Source organism: Cyrtonyx montezumae, unplaced genomic scaffold (assembly GCF_038088225.1).
Source record: "Cyrtonyx montezumae isolate F1298 unplaced genomic scaffold, pur_monq_1.0 scaffold_8, whole genome shotgun sequence".
Taxonomy (NCBI): Eukaryota; Metazoa; Chordata; class Aves; order Galliformes; family Odontophoridae; genus Cyrtonyx; species Cyrtonyx montezumae.
Genome location: NW_027072089.1, coordinates 10804515 through 10830853, shown reverse-complemented (window position 1 = coordinate 10830853; position 26339 = coordinate 10804515). Strand labels below are relative to the sequence as shown.

The window sequence follows — 26339 nt, the reverse complement described above, 5'->3', positions numbered from 1 at the left end:
CAAAAGACTTTTGAAGGCCATCAAGTCCAATCAACCTGAATCCACAATCCTGCCACAGAACCATATCCCTCAGTACCACATCCACTCATTTCAAATACCTCCACCACCACTCTGGACAGCCCATTCCTATGTTTGCTTTCACCCCAGGCCCTGTGAGCTCCTAGGAGAGGGGAGGTGTTACAGTGACGGCACTATGGAATTAGGAAAAGCTGTAACTCAACCTGTGTCACCTGAAGGGATCACAGGCAGAGCTCAGTGACCCACCCAAGGCATTCCCAAAGAGACCAAGTAACCTCCTTGAAGGACTGTCTATAGAAAATAAGTGCAACTGATTACTTGCAAGGAATTTGAGTAGAAAGTGTATTTGAACTACATCTGTCTCACTCCCCTGCTTAAGACTCTGGTGCCTTGTAGGCTGTCCCCCATTGTAACGAGGGGTGCACAGCTCTAACTGTACTGCAGAGACAGCATAACCATGAAGGTAAGCACAACCACTCTAACACTTCAAATAACAGTACAAATGAAATAATAAAAAAAAGCATCTGCATTTTGTGCTTGTTTCCATAGCTGGTTTCCATGGAACAAGTCATCCTGCTCTAGGTCTGAACAAGATAACCTCTCCTGTTTCAGCATGAGACACATTTGTCTTTATAAAATGCTTTTATTTTTATTTTTCCCCCAATTTTCTGAGAAACCCTTCATTCCCATGTACCTTCTGCCATGGTAACCCGAATTCTGGATGTTTCTGCATAAGAGTTTCTGCTTAGAGTCACGAGAAGCTCAAGGCTGATAAGGTCAACAAAACTTGGAAGCAATAAGACAACCAACTCTGCAGATCACATTGTTTGAACATTTATTGCAATTCAGTGTCAAAAAATGTTTTACAAAAAATACATTACTGTTTGCACAGAACAGCTGTAAAAATCAGAGTAGAACATGCAATGGAAGGGGAAAAAAGTGTGCAAATTTATACGGAAGGATTTTAACCACACAATAATATTAAACAAAAATCTTACTATACAAGGGATGTCTTTCACTTCGTATTATCTCTACTTAGAACTTTAAGGAAAAACAAAACAGAACACACTTCCATATATAAGTAGGTATTTATGGTTATGGTAGATTAATTCCTAAAGACCAGCATATTTGCCATCTCAAATTAAAATGCTTCCTTGGTAGCAGACTGTTAGTGCTCTGCATGACAGCTGAAGACATGCAAGTTCCACCCTCACTTGCCCTCCCAGGACGAGAAAAGGCAGTGCTTGGCCAACGGATGGGAATCTCTCTGGTGGTCATGGTATTCATACAGCAGACACTGTCTGTGTCAAAGATGAGATGGATTTGTTTCCCCTAGAGCCAGGTCCTGCAACGCCCATTTGGTACCAGTAAAATCACTGGAGGAAGACGGGATAAAGATCAGGCACTGGTAAAGAAATTCACACCCCAGCAGCCACGTGCTGCTGGATGTGTGAATGGCTGGTTGTGTCTTCAGAGCCTTTAACTAGCATCGTTACAAGTGGCACGGGCAGAACACCAGCCTGCAGCCTTGTAACTGGCATTCTTCATCAACTCCATCAGCCGTGACTCCGCTGGGTCTGTCTTGCTAACAGGCCAGCTCAGAAGAGCGACATTTTATAATCCAAAGCTATTTCTTTTTGGCAAGGTGCTGCTCTGCGAGGAAACTGCAAGGGTTTGTAAGAAGAACCCCAGAAGGAAACTCTGGTTCATTGTACTGAACAGCAGATAAGTGTGAAACAGCACGTCTGATTTATGAGCTACTTCACAGAACCTGAATTGTTCCTGCTCTAAATCAAATTTTAGCTGCTAAGGGCCAAGGAATTTTATGGCCAGGAAAAGCTGGTGTAGTACCTGTATATGTTCTACAAGGAGAGAGCTTTGCAGGAGTAATTGAAATCACACAAATGGAACACAAACAGTTAAAAACCCAGGGCAAAGAAAAAGGATAGAAAAAGACGCTTCCATATACAGAAAGTGGCAGGGTGCAATTAAATGTTTACATACAAAGCAGTATCTCTAGAGCAATACAGGTCTTCCTACAAAGCAAAAGGATCTAGAAACTTTCACAACTAAACAAACAAAAAAAAAGAAATCCAAACAATATGAGGAGTTGCACACGTTTTAGGATCAAACTTTACCATGCCATAGTTAACAGAAACAGCTTAAGGTAATGTACAGCTGAAATGGTGCCTCTTGAAAAGAAAATCCCAATGCCTGCCTCTTCTAGGAAGCCAGAACACAAAGATCTCCCCTGCATAGATCTGTTTTTCCTCTCCATGGTGCCATGGCTCTACACCATTGCACTGCTTAACAACCTCTGAAGATAAAGCATTTTTTTCTGCATACGCCGAGAGCAGAAAAACCCCAAAGAGAGCAGAAAAACCTCTTTTCACAGTATAAGAACCAATGCATTTCTAATAGGAATGCATCAACCAACTTGGAGCTGAGACATTGTTTGAAAAGACCATTCAATTTCCAAAATACAAGTAAAAGCCTGTTTCCTATTCACAATAGCTTTGCCAGAATTGTCTTAAAATAAAGAGGCCCTTTCTGTGTGAAAGCAGCCTTACACCATCCTGCCTGGAGTCCCGAGCTATCCCGGCTGGTTTTCCTGCCCTGCTGTTCTAAGTCAAACAGATGCCTTTGCACTGCCAAAATACTGATCATTTTGTTTAAGCAGTTAGACTAAGGTATTGAATTCCCCACAGTACCTCCCTGTACCAGCCACGAGATAAACAATGAGTCTCCCGAGGAGATCACGTTCTGATCTGACAGCTGCTGGTGACTAAGGCCATAACTACGAGGCACATTCTGCTTCCTTTTGTTTCATCAGATTTCTTCTCCAGCACAGCAGTTGATTGGTTTTCTACTGCTTGAGAAACTAATAGCAACACTCCAGGACTTGGGATGAGCAATACACAAGTTGTATCAGGACTGATCTTCATCCCTTTGTCCTTTAAGACCTACACAGTGCTAAGAAAAACACTAACTGAAATCAAATTTTCCAAATAGGATCCTCAATTGCACATTAAGTTGTTTGATGGGCAGAGGACACAGCATAAAGTCTTTGCTCAATACCACTGAAAGGCTGACAGAGGCAACAGTGAGAGCAAAGGTGCTCCTGGACCACAGCTGAAGGCTGGAATTTTCCATCTTGTTGGGCAGGCTGGATCTAAACCTGAGCTTAAAATTCACCCAGTGTGACAATCTCAGTGGGTAAGCGTCATCTGGTGAGTATGGCCTCAGTCTGTGCAGAAACTCCCAGCATCTTGTGCCACCTCCATCACAAGAGGCTGGCTTACTGTGGATGGCAACGGCAGGTCCACAAACCAAACCACCCCCAGGTCAGAGATGTGCGCAGGTGGAAGGTCACACATGTCCTCTTAGAAAAAGTAACAGCAAGTGTCTCCAAAGACAGTGGAAATACATCGTTCACTTGCAAGTTCCTGTCCTTAATGTCCTCTTTCACCAAGCCAGATTTCATCCTCATCACCCCACTGACATCCATATGGGAATGAAAACAGAAACTGGCCTCCCTCACTCACGAGCATCCCCTCAAAAACAAACACAAGTTCATTTTTCCAAGGTAACAGCTTTTAAATCACTTTCAGTTGACACAACCATAATCACCAGGCTTATTTTCACCAGCTACTGATGGAGAGAGCTTCAGAACAAATACAGTTCCCTAGCCCATGTGTTCTCTTTGTCTCTGATAATGTCAAGCTCTTAGCCACAGCTAAGAGCAGCACTGGCTCATGGAGCTCTCTAGAAGAGCAAAAACTTGGGTTCGCTGTGCGAAGGCAGAACAGTTCTTGGCAGTATTTTCCTGGCTTCCTCCCCAGGTTTCCTCTCCTCTTCCCCACTGCTCCACCTAGAGGCACATTTTCTTCCCTTTTTGAATCTCTTCCAGGGTATGCAAAGTGATTTCATTTGCAAAAATGCAAATACTGTCAATTTTTTTAAAATATAAACAGCTGCAGAAAAGTGTTGAGAGTCAGTTATAAAAATGTAAAAAAAAAAAAAGGAACAGAATATTTAACAATAATTAACTCAAGTAGTTCTTCCTGAATTGTCCTGAGTACTCCTCTTCCTCACAATTCTTTGTACATGGTCACGCAGAACCCACTAATATTTACCCCTCTGAGGTATCCTGCTTACATCGTGCACAGCAGAGAAAGTGCTACACAGGAGATCTACCAGCAAATGGCAAAACTTTCCAATGCAGGTTTTCAAGTTGTTACACATGTGCTGGAACCTCCTGGCTCCTCCACAGAGATGTGGAGATTGTGTTTGGAGTTTGTCCATTTACTCCACAGGACTGAGAATTTAGCTCTAGGCTAGTGTTAAAAGACCCCATGAAAAGATCAGCACTGGAAGACAAAGGGACTAGACTAGGTCTTCTCCATTTTCCTCAGCACACAGAAGTAACCAAAGATCTTAAGTGTCATAATGGAAATCTCTTGCTCACCTCAGCCTTGACTGCAGTTTTTAGCAATGCTGACCAATTTCCTTCTGCTTTCTCATCACCCTGAACTCCAACAGTATGAAATGATGCGGGATGCTGCCAAGTCTTTCAGTGAGTAAGAAACCTCATCATTTCACAAGATTCAATAGCCCCGTGCTCCCTACAAACTACCAGCTCAAAGGTGATTTAATTCACTTGACAGCAGTCGGAATATAAAGCATTGTATATGTTGGTATCTGGCTTGAATCAGATTCTAACCTCATGTGGGATTTCATCCAGTGCAATTAACCTAGTGGAGTTGATACGAATTTACCTTGTGGGACTAAACTCAGTCCTTTGTTTCTCTATAATGGAACTTCCTCCCTTCTGGATAATCTTCATCCTTGTGGCTTCTCTTCCCTTTTACTTAGTCTTTCATAAAACCAACAAATTAAAAGAGGATGGAGTAAAGTCTTAGGTATTTATATAGTGCCTATCACCTAGGCATTCAAGCACTGAGTAGAGCAAGAAAACCAACATAAAGAGGTAAGCATTAATGTGAGAAAAGATGCTTACTGTCACAAACATTTCCCTTTAAATCATTGTACAAAATACAAAAGTTCACATTGTACACTGGATTTTTCTTTGAAAGGTACTCAATTTGTTAGAGGTAGAAAGTGGTACGGTACGATTCTTTTGTAAGTAGGCTAGAGTTCCACATTAAGTCTTTCAGAATGTCTCCTTTTTAAAAAACAAAAGTATTATTAAACTTGTCACAGGGATATTTTTCATAAATACTTCTAAAACGTCATATTTATAAATATGCATACTAAATAAAACCAGATGGAGAAGCAGTTCAACAGTCCTAGCCTCATATTGCTTTCTCTCAATTATTAGAAATGAACCAAAACAGTTCTCAAATGGTTGTGGGGCAAATTCATTTTTAACTTCTAAAAACACAAATGAAGGTTTTGCCCTGTATCTTGTACTCTGATCATAAAAAAGGGACTCTGTACAACATCTGCATTTATACATCAGTCCTATGGAAGTCTGTATTCCTTAAGTGCTGAGCGTCAGTGAGCAATTTCACCTTTCATCTCTGAAATCCTCTTGTTCCTTGACTCAGGAGCTTCACACAAACACCAATATTTACACTATTTACAAACGGAGCGTCCAAGGTCAGCGGCATAAAGTGTTCTGTAAGAATCAATTAAGCTGTGGTGACTCAAGTTCAGAATCTGAACAAGTTGATAAAGTCTTGAGGTGAAAGAGAAGTGGAGCAGGTCTCTGGGTTGTTGGCTGTGCAAGGGTGATCAGTACCCTGGGAAAGGAGAAAACAACTCCATTTAGAGAGACTGCAGAAGGGGTGCCAGAGCATCAGCCAGCCCAGTGCTGCCACTCTGCCAGACATCCTGCTTGCAAACAGAGCAGAGCCCAAAATAATACTTCTACTCTTGCCAAAGCAGACAGCTCAGAACTGGGCTTCAGATTTTAGGGCTACTGTCAAGTCAAGAGTAACAAAACCAGCAAAGATCCATTTCACTCTTTCAATCTCTTCCCTGAGGGATGGGAAGGCAGTGATCTAGAGTTGCGTTGTGGACATCAGTGTAGTGGCAAACAGAATTGTGCTGCAGTCTGTTTGGTAGCCACCAGCTCTTATTCTAGCTAATCCTGCTGCTAAGACCTTCAACCCTAGGTAAGAAGTGGCAGGAGTTGTGGGCAGCACCAGTGTGATTTACCACAGGTAGCTCTACAGTACGCCCCATCTTCCTCCCCTTGGGCCTCGATGGCCACAATTTGTTCAATGTAGAGGAAATGGGAAAGTCTGAAGCATAGCAGAAGAGTCTCAATAGCTGAAAGAGAACCAGGACACAGGAAACACTAGCTTGTGCAGGCAAAGGAACTGCAACTCCTTCAGACTACTGCAATCAGAGGAAGCACTGAATGCACTGTGGCTCCTGCCCCAACCAAGGCTGTCCCCACCAATACTTCATACCTTCCAAGAGAGGATGTGGCAGTGCCTGCACAACTGCAGCGTGTCACCATACTGCTCCTTCCGTGGGTAACACCTTATGAGCTTGAAGTACATCTTTTTCCAATCCAGCTGCCCCTTGTCAGATAGGATTAGCCGTTTGCGAATCTGGAAGAAACAAAAAGGTGATAACTGCAGCAGGTAAAAAAAAAAATAAATAAATAAAAATCACATTTTGTCTTCTCCATCCCCTTTCCCTCGTATAAGTTAAGCACCATCCTCACTGGTCCTGTAACAGTTTCTGTGTAAAATGAGGAAAACTCCTGCTCTGAATGCCCAGCTGTAGCGGGCTCCCTGACAACAACAGCCTCACACAATACCATCAGCAGGGTACAGGTTCATTTCATGAGGACTACTGTATGAAGCCTGGCAGCTATTTCATATTACGTTGGCCACAGTTTCTGGCTGGCAGAAGAGCAAGCATAACTGCATTTAGCAGTTTCAGAAAATCAAGTCAGCGATTTGTCATATCAGCTTGGGAGACCTCTGACTTTCTTTTTGGGTTCATTAATTGCAGAGATGGGACGTGAAGGTACTTGTTAATGGAAATGGCTTCCTCAGAATCACTTCCAAGGTCAGACCCACACTGAGCAAATAAAGCAAGTCAACAGAGAAGTCTGGCACACAGTCCCTGAAATGCAGAGGCCTGGTATAAATGCCCCACACATCCATCCATAAACAGATAGGTGTGAGGGTTTTTTTCCATTTGTTTTTAATTTTAGAAGACCCAGAGATTACCAGCCTGCAAAAGGCTGGTTTCCACATACTGTCCTGTCACTCACAAAAACAGCTCAGAGGGGATTTCTTGCTCTAAAGGGCAGGAGAGTACGACTCATTGCTCACAGACCACATTCAAAGATTTCTCCATGAGGGTGTCAGTCCCTGGGATGTGGCAGTTAACGCCGCAGCTTGGCTGCACGTTTTCCCTGCACACGTGGGACAAACACAGCCATGACTTGCAGTTGTTACCACCTGGATTAGGGCTGAAGAAGTTCACCCTATGACTAATTCCTCAGACTCCTATTTCAAGAATCATTGCTGTGGCATGCAAAACTCTCCACATAAATCATCTTTATGACCATTCTCATGCCAGCCCGTATTATCAGTTTGCGGCACAGCCCTCAGGACCAACAGACAGTTAAGAAAGAGTGTCCCACCGACACGCATTCGCTCACTAACAGGTTACAACAGGCACCCGACAGCAATTTGCATCTCTCCTCATACCTGCCTGTCTGTGAAGTGGTACTGGCAGAGTTTCTTCCACAGCAGCCGGTCTTCACTGAGCACTTGCAGGTCGGGAGCCACCTGACCAAGGCTAACCAGGTCTCTCCCATCACTCAGTCGCTGCATGATGTTCAGTTGTAAACACAATGGCAGGTCTGTGAAGGTAGTTCCCTTAAAGGCAGGCTAGAAAATATAAAATAAAATCGAGCTCAGATGAAGCTGAAAACCCAAGTAATTCTACTTTGCATTAACATTACTACTTTAAGTATTGCTCTTTATACAGAAAAAAAAAATCAACATTTCTCTCTTCTGAATAAAGAGACATTTCACCTCCTGCCTCAGAGAAGGACATGAAGTACCTTCAAGGAAGGGCACATTTATTAGTATTACAGTGGTAGTCAGAAGTGGACTCACAGTCTAAGCCTCTCTTCCCCTCTCATCCCTCCCACACCCACTTTGCCCCCAGAAGCACCGCCACCAGCTTCCTCTAGAGCTGGATGCTGCCCATATCACGGTGTCAGGCATGACCATCCACATCTCTGCAAGACAAGAGATGCTGGCATTCATTCTCAACTTCACCCACACTGCTGGGAACCTCATGTACTTCCAACACATGTTTTAGCTCATGCCATCACAAGATCCCACCGTAACTACAGCAGTGGCTAATGAGTACCCACAGCAGGATTTTCCCTGTGTGGATTCCCAAGTCACTGCTGGCAGGGCTCATCTTCCCCCTGCAAACATGTGCAGAACCTGCCCCTTTTCTAGCTTTGGCCACACCAAAGCACATCCCAAAGAGCCAAAAGCCACCTTCATCCCCAGTCACTTCTGCCTGGCCTGCACAAGGTCTGGGATTATTTTACAAGCCTACATGGCAGCACAGCTCCAGAACAAACAAGTCACAAAGGATGAGCAGATCCTGAACTCTGGAGCAAAGCAAGGCACCCATGGGAGCAAATGCTCCGCAAAGACCACAACCTGGGCTCCAGCTGCTCCAAAATCAGCCCCAGCCTTAAAAAGGCAAACAGCAGCTTTGCAGATTGAGCCTCAAAGAAACAATGTTAAAGCAACGTGCCAAGTTTATCATTTACCCTGCACAGAGATGCTGCTATTTTTAAGCTGCAGAGTCACATCACCCCCATCGCAATTGGCAGATCCATTAACTGTTTCAAAAGAGAAGCACGAGGCCGGTCAGCAGCAGGGGAACGCTGTGTGAGGCTGCTCTGAATCACATGGTCTCCTCTGCAGCCATCTAAAGGCATGTGAGACTTCCTGGGCACAAAAAGTACAACTGCACATAAACAGTTCCCACCTTCCCCTCAGTGCACAGCCTGTGCTGCTCTCTGCTCCTCCCCCAGCCCAGGGGACCTGCAAGAACAAACTGCTGAAGCGAGACGTTATTTCTGTCCCATTCCACCAGCAAGACAGAAGCCTGTTACAGCTCCTCCAGATAAGCTTAACTGTCTTGGTCATCTCCAGAGGGTCTCTCTTCCAAAGCCAAAATAACTTGGACAGTGCCACAGTGAATTATCTCACTGATCGACACAGTTGTTCCCCTGTTCACATCCCCCAGCAGCCTCACACTCTCTGCCTTTCAGCCATTCCCATCCCAGCTCTTCTTCTATTCCTCTCTCAGTAGCTGGCCCTTGAGACAAAAGGATAACTCCCCACTGCTACGTGCTGAGGGTTAAGCTGTGAGCACACGGCCTGGTTATGTGTAGAGGCTTGTTGGTGGACTTGGAAACGAAAGAGGAGGCAGACAGCCATGCATCAGCACTCCTGAAGCCAATGAGTCTCCAATTTGCTATGCAGCAGGCTCAGTGCCCCTGCCTGGTAACGCACACTGAGGTCATCCTCAGGGGCAGGAGGAATGTGCTGCAGCCTTGGATCACCTCCCATTGATCTCCCCTGCCACACTGCCTGTTGCATGCTCCTGCAGAGAGCCCACACAAGTTCAACTAGGGCCAAACTACACTCAGAGGCTCTTGGTTTAACAAGAGGAACAAAAACCAAACTAAGGCACACACACATCTGATTTCTGAGGAAGCCAGTGGGACTAAAGCAACACCATGCAGGTTTTCTGAGTCAGAGCCATAAAGATATCTGCTACTTCTTTTCCCTCAGTGCTCCTTCCCAGGACTTTTCAAACATTACTTTCTTTGGAGAAAGAACAGAGATTAGATCAGAGCAGATCATTATGTTGCCACTTTCTGGAGAGACTTTTTTTAGTACCACAAGCACCTGACTGCACAGAACTGGGCTTGCTCTTCCTTCCTACTCAGCTGGTTTCATTCGAGCTTGACCTGAAGTCATCATCCAGTGGTACATACTGTTTGATATGCAAGCTCCACATCTATTTTACTTGAAATTCCAGTAAACTGTCTGCAAACCTACACGTAGTGTGCACGAAAGGCAGCTCCATTTACAAGCAGTATTCTGATGCAGCTTTATTGAGATAGGCCAAGCTTTGAAATGCTTATGTTGGTTTTGAGAGCCAGTGAAGTAAAGCCATACTGTACTCCTCAGTTGAGCAGAAGGAGGTAGGACCTGACATGCAGCACATCAGGGAAGCAGATGCCACAGAGAAGCTGAACCCACAGTGCCCAGGCACTGAGCAGCTCCCTAGAGGCACCAGTGGGGAGGGACATGTGCCACAGCAGAGCTGGGACAGACCACTATCATACAAGTCCCAAGGATTTTGGAGTAGCACTGCCCTTCCACAGTTCATTTTCTCCCATGTCCTGCTGCCTGTATCGTTCTTTAGCTGAAGGTCTGGAAACTACTTCCTGGTGTTCCCAGAGAATGCAGTCACATAAAACGATAAAAGCAGGACCTCTGCTCAATCTTTTAAGTGCACCAAGTCAACCCATCAGGGAAACATACTTCTTAAATTCCCTCAGGGTATGCCCTTGGTCTGCCCAAGGAGGAAATTCACAACACAGTTCTCTGTAGAAGACTCTTAAAATGGGCACACTGACCCAGAGGCCAGCACAGGAGGAAGAATTTAGCATTTCTGTGGAGTCAGCGCTCCAGCATTCAAGGTGAAGTGGAGCATGTTTTGATTTGTTTTACATGCAAAGCCAGGTTAGGATCTTATCAACTAATTTCCCCCATCTGCACAGACACTGCTGGAAAACCAGATGTTGTGAAAGCCAGACTTGTCTGGCTGGAACAGTCAGCTCCAGACTACTGGAAGAACCACTGATGTTTTTCAGCCAGGAAGCATGAAGTTATGCAGCTATTTGGAAATTTGCATTTATTTCAGATTAATTTACTTTGGATTAAACAAACCAAAAAGCCTCAACTATCTGATAAACAAGTTTTGAAGGCAATTTCTCAGATTGAGAAAGACTGAGCTGACTTTTCATACTGAGCCCTCATCTCCCAAGACTCTCAGGAAGGTAAGATTTCTGCTGTCTTCTGACCACTGCTAAAACAGAACCTCATCACATGTAAAAGCAAGCATGATCCCACACTGCATACATTGAGCTGGTTGGGGACATTCAGGGACATGCAGTGGCAACTACTGGTTTACTCTGAATTAAAGGACAAGTAATTCAAGGAATGCAGGTAGTTATTTGGCAATTCTGGGTGTTTCCCCAGCACACTGTTTGCACTGGGAGGGAGTACTGTGGGATGCAGGCACACAAATGAGAGGTACTCCATGAGTGTTCATGGAGGAGCTGTGTTATTTTTAGTCTTCAGGACTGATGCTTACCCTGGTGATTTGGATGTTGTTCAGTTGCTGCTGCCAGTGGAGAATAGTCTCCATCCTGTGCACCCACATGTTGATGTTTCCTACCAGCACAGATTTGCCAACCCGTTGAACCAAAGTGCAGAGGGATGTGTAGAGGGTCTGCAGCAATTCCCGTATTAGCCGGATGTTCTGCTGGTCTTCAAGGACTTTTGAGGAAAAGGAATGGTTATAAATGGAAACTGCCCAAATCCCTTCCTGATTGTTTATGTTTCTAAGGGAAAGTAACCTCCTATACTCACAAGAGAGCCAGCCTATGATTCTCCTTTAAAGAAAAATGTTAAAACATTAGCTAAGCTTATAAGGTTAGACAGCAGATGGAAAGACTTCCCCAAGGATAAGCAGATGAGTTATCTGCCCTTTCTACAGCACTTCCCATTTCCAGCCTCCGGAAGTCAGTCAGCTTTCCCCTCTAATATGTGTGAGGTTATGTGTGGCTCTCCTCCACTTACCCAAGCTGATGGGCAGGGAAACAGCTCAGGATCTTCTGGCTCATTGTTAGTGCGTGTGTACCCACAGAACGCTCTCCATTCCTTGTGCTCACTCAGAGCTGAAGCACTAGGAAGGGAAGCAGCCCACCTATCTGCAATCCAGTCCCAAAGGAGTCCCAGGAGATGAGACAGCCCTCGAGCTTTACTTTCACCCAGAGAAGTGGAAGCAAACTGGAAATGTGGACAAAGGAGACTGCACATGTGGCAGGCTGGGGGGGCAGGAGCAGCTCTCTCTTCTGCTGACAGAAATAGGACTCGGGAAGTAGCAGAAGGGACAGTAGTGGGAGAAGGAAGGATTGCCTCCCAGGTATCTACTAAAATATGGACATTTCTTCCCACTCTCCCCCCTCTGCAGAGACCTTCACTGAGAGAAAGTGGAACTACGCAAAGCAGAAGTGGTATCCCCACTTCTCCCACCCTGCATTACCTATTCTTGAGGATGTGGTTCATGCTGAGTACATCAAATTAAATCAAACTCCTCCTCCTCCCCCTCAGTGTTTCCATTTCTTACCTTTCTGCACCACTTTTTCCAAAATGTTCATGTAGTTTTTCTGGGCAATGCCACTCAGTGACGTCAGCTGAGACTTTGCTATCAGCTCCAACAGCTGTGGATAAAAATAGAAGTTGCAAGCCTTAGAGAGCGGAGATACCTTTCTAATCTTAACTCCTGGTCACATGACACAGCAAAACAGTCCAGACACTTGGTTGCTGCATGAAAATAAAAGGTAGATGGAAGAACAGAGCAAACTAACACAGGGGGAAAGAAAACAAGATAACTAAATCCACATCAGAAGGGGGGGGGACAAAAAAAAAAAAGCAGCTTTTAATGATCTTCAGGAGAAAAACTTTATTTCATGGTTCAGAGATGCAGAAAAACCACAGCAGCACTCAGACTGACAGCATCTATTCACACCAAGGAACAATGAATGGTAGACGTCACCGACCTTCAGTGGGGCATAAACAGTGTCATAAGGGAACATGACTGAGTGCCAGTTTGGATGGGGATATTATTGATGGGGCATTAATAAGAATCAGACTCCCCAATTTACGTCAAACTCCTTGGCTGCATGGGTTTTGTCAGAGCGCTGTCACCACGATGGAAAGGTTAAGAACTGTATTAAAAACAAACCATCCCTCACCCCCCTGAACAAACCCCTATTCCCTCAAGATTTCCTCCTCTCCATCCAGCTCTTGCAGCTGTAACAATATCAAGTCATTCACCTCTCACTGTTTGCCCTGCTTACTCATTAGCCTCCTCTAATGGAAATCTCACTTTTACTTTCGATTGCCATTTGCTTCACATCACAGAGTGCCTGCCTCGTACGCTGGCCTAATGCTGGATTGGGGTTGCAGTTGCTAAAGGAAACAACTCCCATGGGATAGGATAGATGCCCTCTCCTCCCTGGGCTCTGCTGCCACAAGAGCAGCCATGGAAGTTTCCTGTAGGTCATGCTCTGCAGAACATGTGGTCTGTGATCTCCCAAGCTTTCCTCCCCCCCCCAGCATTATATAAATACACAAACTGTCCACACGGCATTCCATTTGTTTCAGTTGTACACAGCCTTCTGTTTCAATTTAGAAGGGAAAGGAAAAACCTTTTATGCTACAAATCAATCAGCATGTTACTGCATGACTAGCTTATTAATTCTTTATCATCTGGAGCTACGGTGTCCTATTGCTGGCACCACAGGGAGCACAGAGAAAGTGCAACTACTTGTGTCAAGTAACCAAGATGTTTTATGATAAGACCTGATAAGTCAGGAGCTGAACTGTTTGCCCTAAGCATGACAAGAATGCACCCATAAAGCTACCCACAGCTTGCCACAGAGCAGCACAATTAGGGAGAGCAATTACTGCAGCCTGCTCCTCTCAGGCACACCACTGCCAGTCAGGAGCAGTGAAGTTGCCTGAAGCAGCTGATCTCTTCTTCCATTTAATTTCCAGGCCAACACACCATCATCAGGTGGCTTTGAGTTTACATTCTATTAATATCTTACACCTCACATGACTGAAAGAAAACAAGATGAAAAAAGAGCTGCGCAGACTTGTGAAGGGCAGGCTGTCTGTTCTCTAGACTCATTTTGGAGAAATTATAGGTAGGTGTGTTGGGTAGTATTTAGTACACACAGCAAGAAGAGACACCAACACCTCTCAGCCAAACTGAGACCTCAAAGACCTGACACTCAAAACACACCAGGCTGCAAGACACTGGGAAAGTCTTAGAAGTCTTTACCTAATTTCTTGATATACCAAAGGAAGAATTAAAAACAGTGCCCCCAAAGTAGCCCGCAATGCTCTGCTCACACTAACCTAGTTAGCCTCTGGGCCTTTGATTCTAATGATCAACTTGCTAGACTCCATCTGTACATTAGCCACACATGCACCCAGATCAGCTCTTCTGTGCACAAACAACTGCTGCCTCCAGATTGCACTGTTCAGGATCTGGCACAGACACAGCTTCCTCCAGGCTGGGTGTTAGCAATGTGCCCGTTGCTGAGCACACTAAAATATCCCCAGTGATAAGTATCACGTAATGCAATACTGTAAGAGCTCAAAGCCAGGGCCATTCTTTAGGAGGAACAAAGATAAAAATCTCAGTTCCCTGAAGAACACTAAATTGGCACAAAATTAAGCTAGCCAAACAAAATCAAATTTGCCTTGACTGTGTTTATCAAGGTTCAATTTCTGTTCAGTGAACCAGTTATGATGTCACATGTCACCTCCCTCCCCCTGCAGCAATAAACACAGGATGAAATTCCATATGAAAACTATGCTGTGAATGCTCCTAGGACTACTGCACTCCCCCAGGATCACTGGCTGAAGCAACTGGTCAGCCTTCCAAACCAAAAGACATTTTTATTCCTGTCCTCATATAATACATGTAAAATAGGTAAGCGATATGGTTGAGTGATGCTCGGAACCATCCATGCAGGACAGACTCCAGTGCATTGAGGATCTTGTAGTGCTGGCACAGACCCAACAGAGCAGTCTCATTTAATAGACTGACAAATTTGAGTCTACAGCATGATACAAATCAACAATGTCACTTGCATAACGCAGACTAAAAGCAGACTGATGAATTCAGATTAATGCTGAGTAGGGTAAAAAGGCTGGAGAGCTGCAAGCATGTGCTGTGATGCTTGTTGCATTAAGCCCAGTCCATGCTCAGCTGAGAGAGACAGATGGCAGGGGAGAGTGCAAAGGGAAAGGTTAAATGCAATTTTAAAAAGCCTGCTTTACAAAAGCAAAGTAATTGCATTCCAGCTGAATTTCATTGGAGCTGGGAATCCATAGCACCTCCTGAAAACAGGGCATTAGATCCCAGTTCACGCTTTCAGATTTGCAGAAGTTGAAAATAAAAAAAAGTGATCTGGTAGCTTCTGTAAAAATCCTTTCTGCTACCTGTCCTGATCTGTTTGCTCTCAGGTGTTTGCAAAGCCAAGAAGAGGCGAGAGAGGCAGCGGGTTAATCCAGAGCATCCACCAGGCTGGCAGGAGGCAGCCCTGAGTGAAAACCTGCTTGCTTCCCCACATGAGTGGGATGCGGTTCCTGCTCAAACCTCACTGGCAGCAGCATCTCCACTGGAGCCACAAAGGCATCTGCAGGCCTGCACTGCACTGAGGAGGGTAGAACCTTGCCTCAAGAAGGGCAATGTTCTGTAACAGTTAAATCACAAGCCACAAGTTCCTCAAGTGTAAATCCACATCTGAGTGCCCCAAACCACCCTAGTTAAGGAGTGCATCCCGTAGTGATCCCCCAACACCTCAGGGCTGGGGAGGTGGCTCCTCACATTGAGGCTCCTTGGAGGTATTTAGTGCAATGAAAGCTTCCTCCTCATCCTTGCAGCCCTTTGCTTATTGTGGCTGAAGCATCACTTTACCCAGGAGGTAGAACAACAGCAGGGTTAGTTATAAGGATTTACAGTGCAGGTGCTGACAAACCTCCATGAAGAAGCACTGAGCTGATATTCTTTCAGCACAGCATAAATCCAGGACTCCTGGAGCTAAGTACTATAAAAACTTAAGAAACAAATTTAAGAGACTACTCTAGCGGGCTGCACGCTGTCTAGATCATGTTATTCCAGAAAAGCTATGCCCATGCAGTTTACCCTGACCTAAGTTTTAATGATCAGAAACAGCACCTTCCCTTGGAACATCACCACACACCCATCATATGACATCTTTCTGAAGGAAGCAGCCTGCAAAACCTCACCGTCATCTGAACAGAGTGTTCCCAAAGGAGAACCAACAACTTCTGGGCTGCTGGCACTTTTAACTCTGCTTGTATTGCATACACTCACAGGAACACTTTTGGTCTGTTAATTTTTTTTTAAAGAGCAGAGAAACCAAAATTGCTTCAAGACAAAGAAAGGTTTGGATCCTCTGGATCAAAGAACCTTCCTTACTGGCTCTAAAAAGGGAACATCTTCCTCATCATGCATAGGTAGATGTTATAGTTCAAGCTGTCAGCAAGGACCAGGTCATGGCAGCAATACCTAAACTTAGCACTTCCACTGCTGTATCAGCACTGTCAAGATGAGATTGATGTTGGAAGAAAAATGTCATCTTCAGTTACATGAACTCACTGGCTTCAGTTGATAGTGCATGATTATGGAAAAAAATATTTGCTGCACTTTTTGGTGCCCACACTTCCACCTCACCTGGAAGCACCAATCTCATAACAGATCACCACACTGCTAGGAACTCTAAGAATTTAGTCTGGGAACATCTTTAGAAGCAAACATTTCTGTAAGACAACAAAAAAATCAGCACGAAAAGACTACAGCACTGATGTTTGGAGACATTCACAGACAAGTGCTTTGAAAAAGGCAAGGGCAAATTGATGCTCAGGCTCATTTTGCTACCAGCAGTAATGTAGCTTATCTACAGAGACAGTTTGGAGGAGCCAGCAGTCTCAAGTCCACAGCTATTTCTTTCCCTTCCTCCTCTGTGGACATCCTCACATTCTTCCCAAGCCTCCATCTCAACTTTCCTGCTTGGAAAGCATTTACTTGATGAAGTAAATACTGTGACATTGATCAGACACCCTGAGCAATGGGTGGAACTAAAGAGAACAAGGAGAGGGAGGGAAGGGAAAAAAGTCTGCCTGCCAATATTCAAGGCATTTTCCATGTGACAGATTGCTTATCTGCGTGCTCTCAGTGCTCTGCATTAAAGGACCATAAACAAGACCCACATCTAGGCAGAGCTTTTCACAGCTAGATCTGGCACAAGGCATTTTATGAGCTACTATCCACCAGAGAGTAGGTCAATACAACTCCTCACTTGAGAATTCAGTTTTACATTTGATCCATGGTACCAGGTGTAGCATTTATTTTTTTTTAAATCAGCCAAACCACAAGTCAACCTCAATTAGAAAGCTTCATACTTCTCAATAGAGGTGTATCCCTAAAACTGCTTAGCTTTAAAAGCTCAGGAGGGAGGCAATTTGTAGGAACAATGATAAATACTGACTTCCATATAGAACACTACTACAGCAGACACAGCAGGTCTGGTGGTCTGGCTTTCATGAGAGCATCCTCAAAGGAAAAATAAAGAAGGTCATTGTGAATGTCCCAGCAGGCTGTAACTCCAATAAAATCTCAATTTAAAACATTTAATGGGCCTTCTGCCCAATAGTTGCAGTATTGCATGAGACAACTGTCACACTGGGCTGAGCAGTAGGAGCCCAGCGAGAAGCTGGACTTAAAAACAACCAAAGTGGAAAGGGACCCATAAAGATCACTAAGTCCAGTTCCTTAGTAGAGATCTCTCTGGAGTTTTTCAGTCATGAAGTATAAATCTGCCAAGATGATCCTTGGAGTACCAAATGCTTGTTAAAGAAAGAACAATAGAACTTGTGGGTTATTACCTTGGTAGAAATTGTTTCTTCCAAAGTAAATGCCCTAAAGTTGACATGGTATTTATCCAATAGCAAGAAACAGTAAGCATCTGTTCTAGCAAATACCTTCTCTATGCAAACAGGAAAACAAGCTGTCCCAGGCCCAACAGAACTAAGTAAGCCTGCTTTGTCTCTTGCATCATCCCTACCACCCCCTCTACGACACTTTGCCCAACCATTCACCCCTGTCCTACACTGTGGGTGAGTAATCACACCCCAGTGCCTATACTCTTCCCAAGGTGACAGGGCTTTTCAAGGGCTCCTAGTCACCTAGACAACAGGTGAACGTGTTCCTTACTGACAGCTTATGACACTTGACTCAGAAGGAAAGCAATACCACTGATGCTTGCTTCAGAACCTTATACCTAGACAGCTGGTGTCTCACCAGTGATTAACGGCTGATGAAATGTGAAAAGGAGCTGTTTATAAACAGCCTCAGGCTAATAACAGCTTTTTTTTAAAGCTTATTGAATTCCAAGCCTTGATAAGCATTCTGAAATCTGAGATCAATTTGCAGATCACATGTGCATAAACAATGTGCAGACCCTGGGATAGCAGATACCCCAGAACATCACCACTCCTCGGTCACCTGAGGGAAATGAGAAGCCCTGATCTATTACACAAAGTCAGTGCACAGGAAACCCGGGCAGAAACCTGGGGCCAATGACTCCTACCAACTGAAAGCATCAGGACAAATGGAATGCTGCACCCACTGAAACTGCTGCCAGTCACACAAGACTAAGGGCATCCATGATCCTTGGCAGACAAGTTCAGATCAAGGACTCAAAGTGGTTCAGCCTATTTTCTCATTCCCAAAACACTCTGCTCCCTAAAGTCTCTATCAATTTACAGGAGGCAAACCCTCCAGCACATATCTTCACAGTTACTTTAGCCTCACATAAAAAGAGGCCCCCGCTTCTTGGTGGCTCCTGCAGAGCCCATGCTCCTTTTGGGGCTATAGGAACATTTAGAAGCAGAACTTAAAACTCGGGAATTAGAAATAATAGATTTTCCAGGTTTCCAACGTGATTTCTGCACAGCTGAAATTATGCATTAACTGAAGTTATCAACTGTTAATTACAACCTACCTAAAAAAGAAAAATACTAGGAGTGCTAGAGTAAGCCCATCAACAACCATCTTTCTTCATCTTAAAAGACCTGAGAGTAAGTTTTGGGGGTTTATCCACACAATATCTTTCATCGATTACTTCACATAGCAAAGCCCAGCATCCTCTACTTGCCCACTTGAACCTTCCCACCACTGAATGGGTACTCAGTTCAGAAGCTCCACCACCAACTCAGGGAGATAAGCCCTGGCCTTTCACTCACCCTTACAACATAGTTGAATCGCCTGGAGTCCAGGATAGCACTGGAGAAGTCAAGCCTGTTGAAGGCTTCTCCCAAGGTGCAGTAACCATGGCGCTAAGGGAAAAAAAACAACAGTCTGGGTCATGTTTTGACAGACAAGAATCCAGACAGCACCAGGAAGACATGACCCAAAACAACCTGATTTAGCAAGATCATGGGTACAAACCATGGGACTGCTCACAACCAGAGGAGGCAGGCCCATCTCCCATGGAGCTGCACTTACTGACGTCAAGAGTGGGCATGGTTCAACACAGGTTGTGGCATTTTCCCAAAACTGACTCAAGCTCTATTGGTGACCTTAAGATAGCTCAGTTCCATTTCTCCAGAATTTACAAGGGAGAAGAATTCATACATCCCTGGGGCTTAGCATATAGCACAAGTTCGCAGAGGGTGGCTGCATACAGTCACTTCCCTCCATGAACCCAAGCAAGCCATTGTGATGAACTCCTATGATTTTCCATATTAGGACTGTACTGGGTGAAAGCCAAGAACAGTATTATGGCTGGATCTGCAAATGGCTTTTTTTTTTTTCCAAACCAAGGGAAGCAAACAAGTCATATTTTAAACACACGTACAGAGTCTTGCACAGTGAGCTCTGGCTCCCTGATTGGGGCTTAAAATCATTACTGAAATTCCAACCACAAGCCAGATCTTCCACTTATCTCTTAATAGTTTCTGCTGATTTATATCAGCTCACTATCTTCCACTGTGTGGAAAAACATTATGAAAAGGGGACAAATATGAAAAGCAGAAGCACTCACCTCTTTTGTGCTCCCCTTGTGAACATAGATCCACTTTTCCTGATGAAAATCTGTTTAGACAAAGATATTTTGCTCAGTTAATCATCCACTCTACAGCAGGCTGCATCTCTGTTCTGCTGACAACACTTACTGCCCTTTCATCACAAATCGAGTTATTTTGTGTTTGCACCACTGAACTTGAAACCAAAACTAGTAACTTGCTGAGATGCTTTGTTTCCATAGTCCTTCATTTGAGACAACAGCCCTGAGCCTTAAAAAGGTGTTATGTTTCAGCAACACAGCTGAAGACTGTAAAAGTTTAATCTGCCAGTCACAGATATACCATAGCACCTCTTCTTTGGTACCAAACAGTAAGCATGGCCGACAGCCAGGTTTTGTTATTGATTTTATTAACTATTTATTACCTTGGATACAGGCTTGGGATTGAATGTCAAATTTGAAGTTGAGCAAAAATGTCATGGGACATTTTGTAAGCAGGCACATGGAGAGCTTTTAGCAGTGAGGTCAGACTCAGAGGAGTGTGCTTCTGCTTGTGGCTAACTTGCTAAAAGAGAAAAACCTTTTTTGGAACTGAAGTTTTCCTATTTCTAATTACCCCCTCCCTTCATTCAGAAGTAGGAATTGCCCTCAAAATAACTTCTCTGTACTCACCACAAGCTGCTACCTGCTTGCACTGAAAACCTTACTGTGACAGCAGTTGCACTGCTCAGTCCTCTTCCCACCCCATTCTTATATGGGTTCTTCACACTTTTACCACACACTAGCAACTCATCAGCTGTGTGAATTAAAAATCCCCTCCATCCTGCAAAACTCTTTCCCTTAAAGAGTTCCAGGAAAACCTAAGGAAAACTTAAGGGCCATCTAAGGGCACAGGGATGTAAGTTGTGGTACTAGGATTCCAGGGACAAAGCCAGCCTCAGTGATAGGCATGCGGATCCCGCATCTGGCCCTTCTTAAATGAGTAGGTCACAGCAGAATCCAGCCCAAAACTGTCATGGTTACATTTGTTTGTCCACAGAAAACTGAATGCACAGAGGGGCCAGATTTTGGCATCTGTTCCTGAAATCCTGGGGGATGCACAGTGAGCTAATACTAGTGTGGGAATGGTAACTCATTTCCTCTGTGTATGTTTACATTTGCAGCCTTTGCTAACTCTAGTACCTATCTTGCAATCAGACAAATGCAGACCTTGCTGTCCCCACAGCATCCCCACATCCTCCCCCCAGGATACCAGCTGAGACCTCTACTGCTTGCTGCGTGTGCAGAAAGACTTCAAACCTCTCATTGTTTTGAGCAAGCTTATTTTTCATGCACTCCATGCAAAGAGATATGATCAAAGCACACATGCAGGCTTATAGCCTCAAGTAACATAGATGAGTGCTCAACATGCATATGGAAGGGAGAATAAATTTAGTCTGTCATGCACACAGATCTAGAGGGGGAAAGAGCTGGAACTGGTTCATTTGAATGTACCATAGGAAAAAATTACCCTCCTTCTGACAAATACAAGTGACAAAAACTTGAACACAACAAGCATAACTCCTCAGAGCAGGGATTACTAACAGAAGCATAAATCTTCACATTAAACTGTATCCAAGTTCTCTTGGTAGGTCAAACACAGGCACAAAGCCCTTTAAGATAGTTTGGAAGACTTATGCACTGCACAGAAAAAAAAATGGATCAAGCATTTTCCATTCTCTTCCTGAAAAAAATTTTCTTTAAAAATGCCCAGACATCTTACACTGAATCTTGGCTTTGTTATTCAGCAGGTCTTTTTTCCTCTTCTTGGCAGCAACATCATAGTTGAGGCTGTTGAAGAGATTCTCTTTGTTGTGATCTTCCTTCTTACAAAAGCTGTGAATGACACAAAGCAAGGATTCTGCTTATTCCTGCAGTGTGGTGAACGATAGGTTTCCTTTAAGGCAAGAATACAGGGTTTCATTACAAGCTTTAATGCTACTGCTTCGTATACTGCTCTGCATGTAGCTTTTGCATCCAGTAGTGTTATTTTTAACTGAATCTTCAGTGCCCCATCTCTGACTGTAGAAGATCCATGTAACAGACATGAATAGGCAGCACACAGTAGTGTTTGGATGCTCCTGGGCAGTATTCTTCTCCCTCCTCTAACCTACTTAATGCTAATACATTTTCTCCTACTGTATGTGGTAGTTCCCTACAAGACAGACTTCTATACAAGGACATTTATTCATCTGAGGACATATATAAACAAAATATTTACTAACAAAGTCCCTACAAAGTCCCTACAAAACATTTTATTTTCAAGCTTACAGAAGAGCTCAGCTGTGATCCAGGCTTGACCAGTAGCTTCCCAAGTAGCAGTGACTACAAATGAACAGCTAGGATATCTCACCCAAGACGGTCCATCTTCTGTATTTGCTGAAGCTCTCCTTTAGCTATATGATTAGTGAAGTAAGCGATAACCCCTTATTTTCTCTGTCAATGACAGACCAGAAAGAGGCTGTCTACATCAAGGTCACCACATTCTGCAGACCTGCAAATCAGTAGATCCAAGCAGCACTGTGAAACTGAGAAGCCTTTGAGCAGCTGCAGTACTGAAACACAGCAGCCAACACAGCTCTAGCAGCTTGCAAAGAATAGGATATGGCTGCCTGCATACCTAAATCCTAAAAAGAAGGGTCCCTGAAGCAGCACCAACCTGAGACTTCCCTGGAGCCCTGGGGGATGCTGCTGCCCACCACTGCTTACAGTCTGTGCAACAGCTGCAAGGACCCAGTACAGCCAGGCTGCTTCCTCTTTAGACCCTTTCAGCCCCAAAATTGTTGTGGACACCCACAGACTCACTCATACCTGGTAGTTACTCAGAACAGGCTCCTGTAAAGCAACAAAACCTGCAGGCCAAGGCTCCTTATTTCCCTTCACTGCTTGATCTGATTGCCAGCCCAAGCCCACAGCCACACCACTAGCAGACAAGTGGCCAAGGCAAATTTTTGGTTCCCATGGTCAGAAGAATCCAGATGTGATAACAGAATACCCGACCACTCATTTCCTCAACCATTGGTGTTTCATGTTGGGGGACCAAAAAGCAGATACTACAGCAAAGTTTTTCAACACGTTCAAGCTCCTCTTTTATTCAAGCTGCACAAAATCAGCAGTGGGCCAGATGGACACGCCCAGTGCAGCTGCAGAACCCAGGCATAAAAGCACATCAATAGTGTACCCTTGACTGCTAACTTCCTACTGAATGACCACAGTCTGAAACCTTCATAACAGCAGTGGACGAATTCTAGTATGGGAGACAAATTATTCCCCTATTTATGTATTGCCAGATTTCCAAATGCTTCTCCAAGGCAGCTTGACATGCTGAACAGTTGTGGACCAGGACCTGACACTGCCAAGCCTGGTATGTTACCTCTGTACTTCTTAGTGCAGAAAAAAACATGTAAGAACCCACACCAAACATCAATATTCCAAACCCAAGAGCCACTGCCAGCCAGGGATTTTTCTTAAAATTTAAGAAATAGATGCTTTGAATACTAAACTTGATTTAGAGTTTATATAGAGAAGAGAAAGAGATAAAGAACCACCACATAACCTCCTTGCACAACAGGAAGTCATCTGTCTCACAGCAATCCCTGTTTGCTCCAAGCCATGCTGTCATGCACATTCCTCTTCCACCTCCCAGCCCTATGCCAACAAACCCTGCCCTCACCAGGCACTGTTGGCAGCAAGATGGAACTCCACGCGAGGAGTTTGGTTTTGACAGGAGTGATCTGGCCAGAGATCATCACATCCATACTGCAAAGACTTCCTGCTACAGCTTCACAGTGCCTCACCATCTTTGAGTTTTCAGTTGTTCTGCAGCCAGATTAATGCTTCTCGTGAAGTGAGGAAGACTTAAGGCTTCAAACTCATCACACTTCCCCAGCTTGAGAGCCAGAAAGCCTAAGGACATATCTGCTTCTGGGGAAAGGAGAGAGGGATATCTCCAGAGCTTCTGAGCAAAGGTGGCACAGAGTCAGATTTTCAGGGACACTCCTTAAGGGCACATTCCACAAGGCACTGATTGTTTTGACATTTTCTTCACTACAAGCAGCATCAGGAATAAAAGGCTGCCGCTGCCCAGCCTATTTCTAAATTACAGCATGCCACAGAATAGCCACCCCCACCCTCAGAGCGGCATTACAGAGAGCTTTGCAGCTCTATTTCTGTAGGAGGCAAGCTCTGGGTGATGGCACAGCACAGCTCGGGCAGGTATAGCATCGGGGAACTGAGCCCCTTTGCTCTCCTACACTGCAAGCCCTGCTAATCCCCTCGCCCCCAGCATCAGCACACGCCAAACTGTGCTTTATGGATTTATTTACCACAATATAGACGCTGGCTGATGACTCATAGGTGATTTACAGCAAAGCATCATGTGATGAGCTCGAGAGCTTTGTGCTTCCAGCAGGGTTTTAAGATGTGTACACAAGGGGGGGGAAGTGCTGGAAGCTCCAGGTGGGGCTCAGAGCTGAGCCTCCTCCCCAGGCTCAGCACAGCAATATGGGATTAAATTTGGCCTTAGGTGATCAGCCTTAACCCTGACCGCTGGAATCCGGGAAGGATCTGTGACTGCAACACCCTGACCTAACCCTCCTGGGCAACCTCGGCAGCAGCACTGCCCACCACCCATCAGGAGAGGAGATGGCACAACACACGCAGCACCTCCAGCACAGTGTTCCCTCATCCCACAGCACTGTAGCTCCGCACGGGGCCATCCCACCTCCAAGGCAGGTCATGGCAGGCTGTAGGGGAGCCCGGAGCCCTCGGCGAATGCGGGCTAGACAAACAGTAACTCCCACACCGCAGTGCCAGTAGACTAAGACGATACTTCTCCCCCTAAACGTGATGTTTTAAGGATTCGCTTTCCTCTCGCTGACACCGCTCCCCACTAGCCTCCCTTCCACCCCACAGCCGCCGTCCATCTTAGCGCCGTCGCCCCCCGCCCCAGCTCCCCAAGGGCCGTAATGGCAGCGCTGCACCGCGCACTACGGCGCCTCCTAGCGGCGCACGCAGAGAAACCGCACCGGCACCGCGCCGCTACCTGCTCAGATCTCCGACGAAACCTCCGCTCTTCTCATCGAGGAAGCGCGTCCATCCGTCGGCTGTCTTCACCCAGCTCTGCCCAGGGGAGCGCCAATCCTGCCCTAGGAACGGCATGGCTGCGAGCGGGGCTGCGACGGCTGAGCGAACCGGGCGGGCGCGTGCCTTAACGGCGGAGCTGCGGGCGCCGCGCCGCTCCGCGCTATTTATGGGCGGCGCGCGGAGTGTTGCCGGAAGCGCGGGGCTGGCCCGGCCCCGCCGCCGCCGCACGTGGCGGTGTTTATCGGCGCCGCCCCCGGGAGCGAAGGGACGGCCCTGGGGGGCGGGGCGGCAAGCGGGGCCCTGCGGGGTAAACAGCCGCGCTCTGGGGGCTGGGGAGCGTGGATAGATGGGTTGAATGTGCGAAACGGAGAATGGAAGTGTATCTCGAAGCAGTGCCTGCGTGCGTAGCGGTGTTCCACAGATAACTCGCTTGTTTTATTACCGATGTGTACACTTACGTACCCCGATGACAAACGTTTTTGTTTATACATCAAACATGTATATTCTTACAAAAGCACCGTGTAAACACGTGGAAAAACGTATAAATGTACAGCTCGTATACACAAAATATTATATACAGTTCTATACAAATAGATACAGAGAATGTTTCAAAATGTTTCTGCTACGTTTCATATTTGCATGTCTTATGTATATATGTTAATGCATATGTGCTTTATATGTGCATTGTTTCCATATACAGAGCTGTTTCTATAATGCTATAGAGGTGAATATGCATAAAACACAAATATTATGCATGAAAATATGTATAAATCTATAGACGTAGCTCACTGGGTGCATGCTTGGATGCTCAGTAGCCAAAATATTCTGTACTGGTCTTTAAAAGATGCCGTCTTGCATGCAGGCCCAGGCCAGTGGTGCATTCTCAGACAGCACAGCTCATTTTGTACATGTGGGATGCTCTGCACACATGTTGCAATGCATGTGCCCTTGTCCTGTGGTATACCCATCTGCACACACACATTTCTGTGTGGCACGGCAATGCTGCTGCAGCCAGGGGCTGAACTGAGTGCAGGCAAAAACTGAGATTGAAGTGCAAGAGCAGAGTGCCCCTCCTTGCTTCCCACATTGCCAGTGCCCTCCCTTGAGGGGGATAAAGCTGCTACTTTAGAGTGCCTGCTATTTTTTATGTAGCTCTAACCCACGAGAGTGCTTATTTTGGGTGAGTGTCCTGTGTAACTGAGCAACATCTGCTTCGAAGAAGTGAGCTGTTTGTGATAGAGCA

General features: G+C 45.2%; 1 protein-coding gene across 1 annotated transcript; it reads right to left on the bottom strand.

Moving 5' to 3' along the window:
* Positions 1-1331: 1331 nt before the first annotated feature.
* FBXO32 (F-box protein 32) lies at positions 1332-25204 on the bottom strand. Its single transcript, XM_065752985.1, has 9 exons — positions 25056-25204; positions 21735-21847; positions 19994-20043; positions 19194-19286; positions 12475-12568; positions 11437-11621; positions 7719-7901; positions 6459-6602; positions 1332-5783 (listed from the first exon to the last, which is right to left on the bottom strand). The coding sequence occupies exons 1-9, from the start codon at positions 25169-25171 to the stop codon at positions 5694-5696; spliced, it is 1068 nt and encodes a 355-aa protein (XP_065609057.1). The 5' UTR covers positions 25172-25204; the 3' UTR covers positions 1332-5693.
* Between the last annotated feature and the right edge of the window lie 1135 nt (positions 25205-26339).

Coding starts and splice junctions, on each gene's coding strand:
- FBXO32 (XM_065752985.1), bottom strand. CDS start 25,171: ATGCCGTTCCTAGGGCAGGATTGGCGCTCCCCTGGGCAGAGCTGGGTG. Junction 19,287..19,993: donor ACAAGGGGAGCACAAAAGAG/GTGAGTGCTTCT, acceptor TTTTTCCCTTAG/CGCCATGGTTACTGCACCTT. Junction 5,784..6,458: donor GCCACATCCTCTCTTGGAAG/GTATGAAGTATT, acceptor CTCCTTTCCCAG/GGTACTGATCACCCTTGCAC.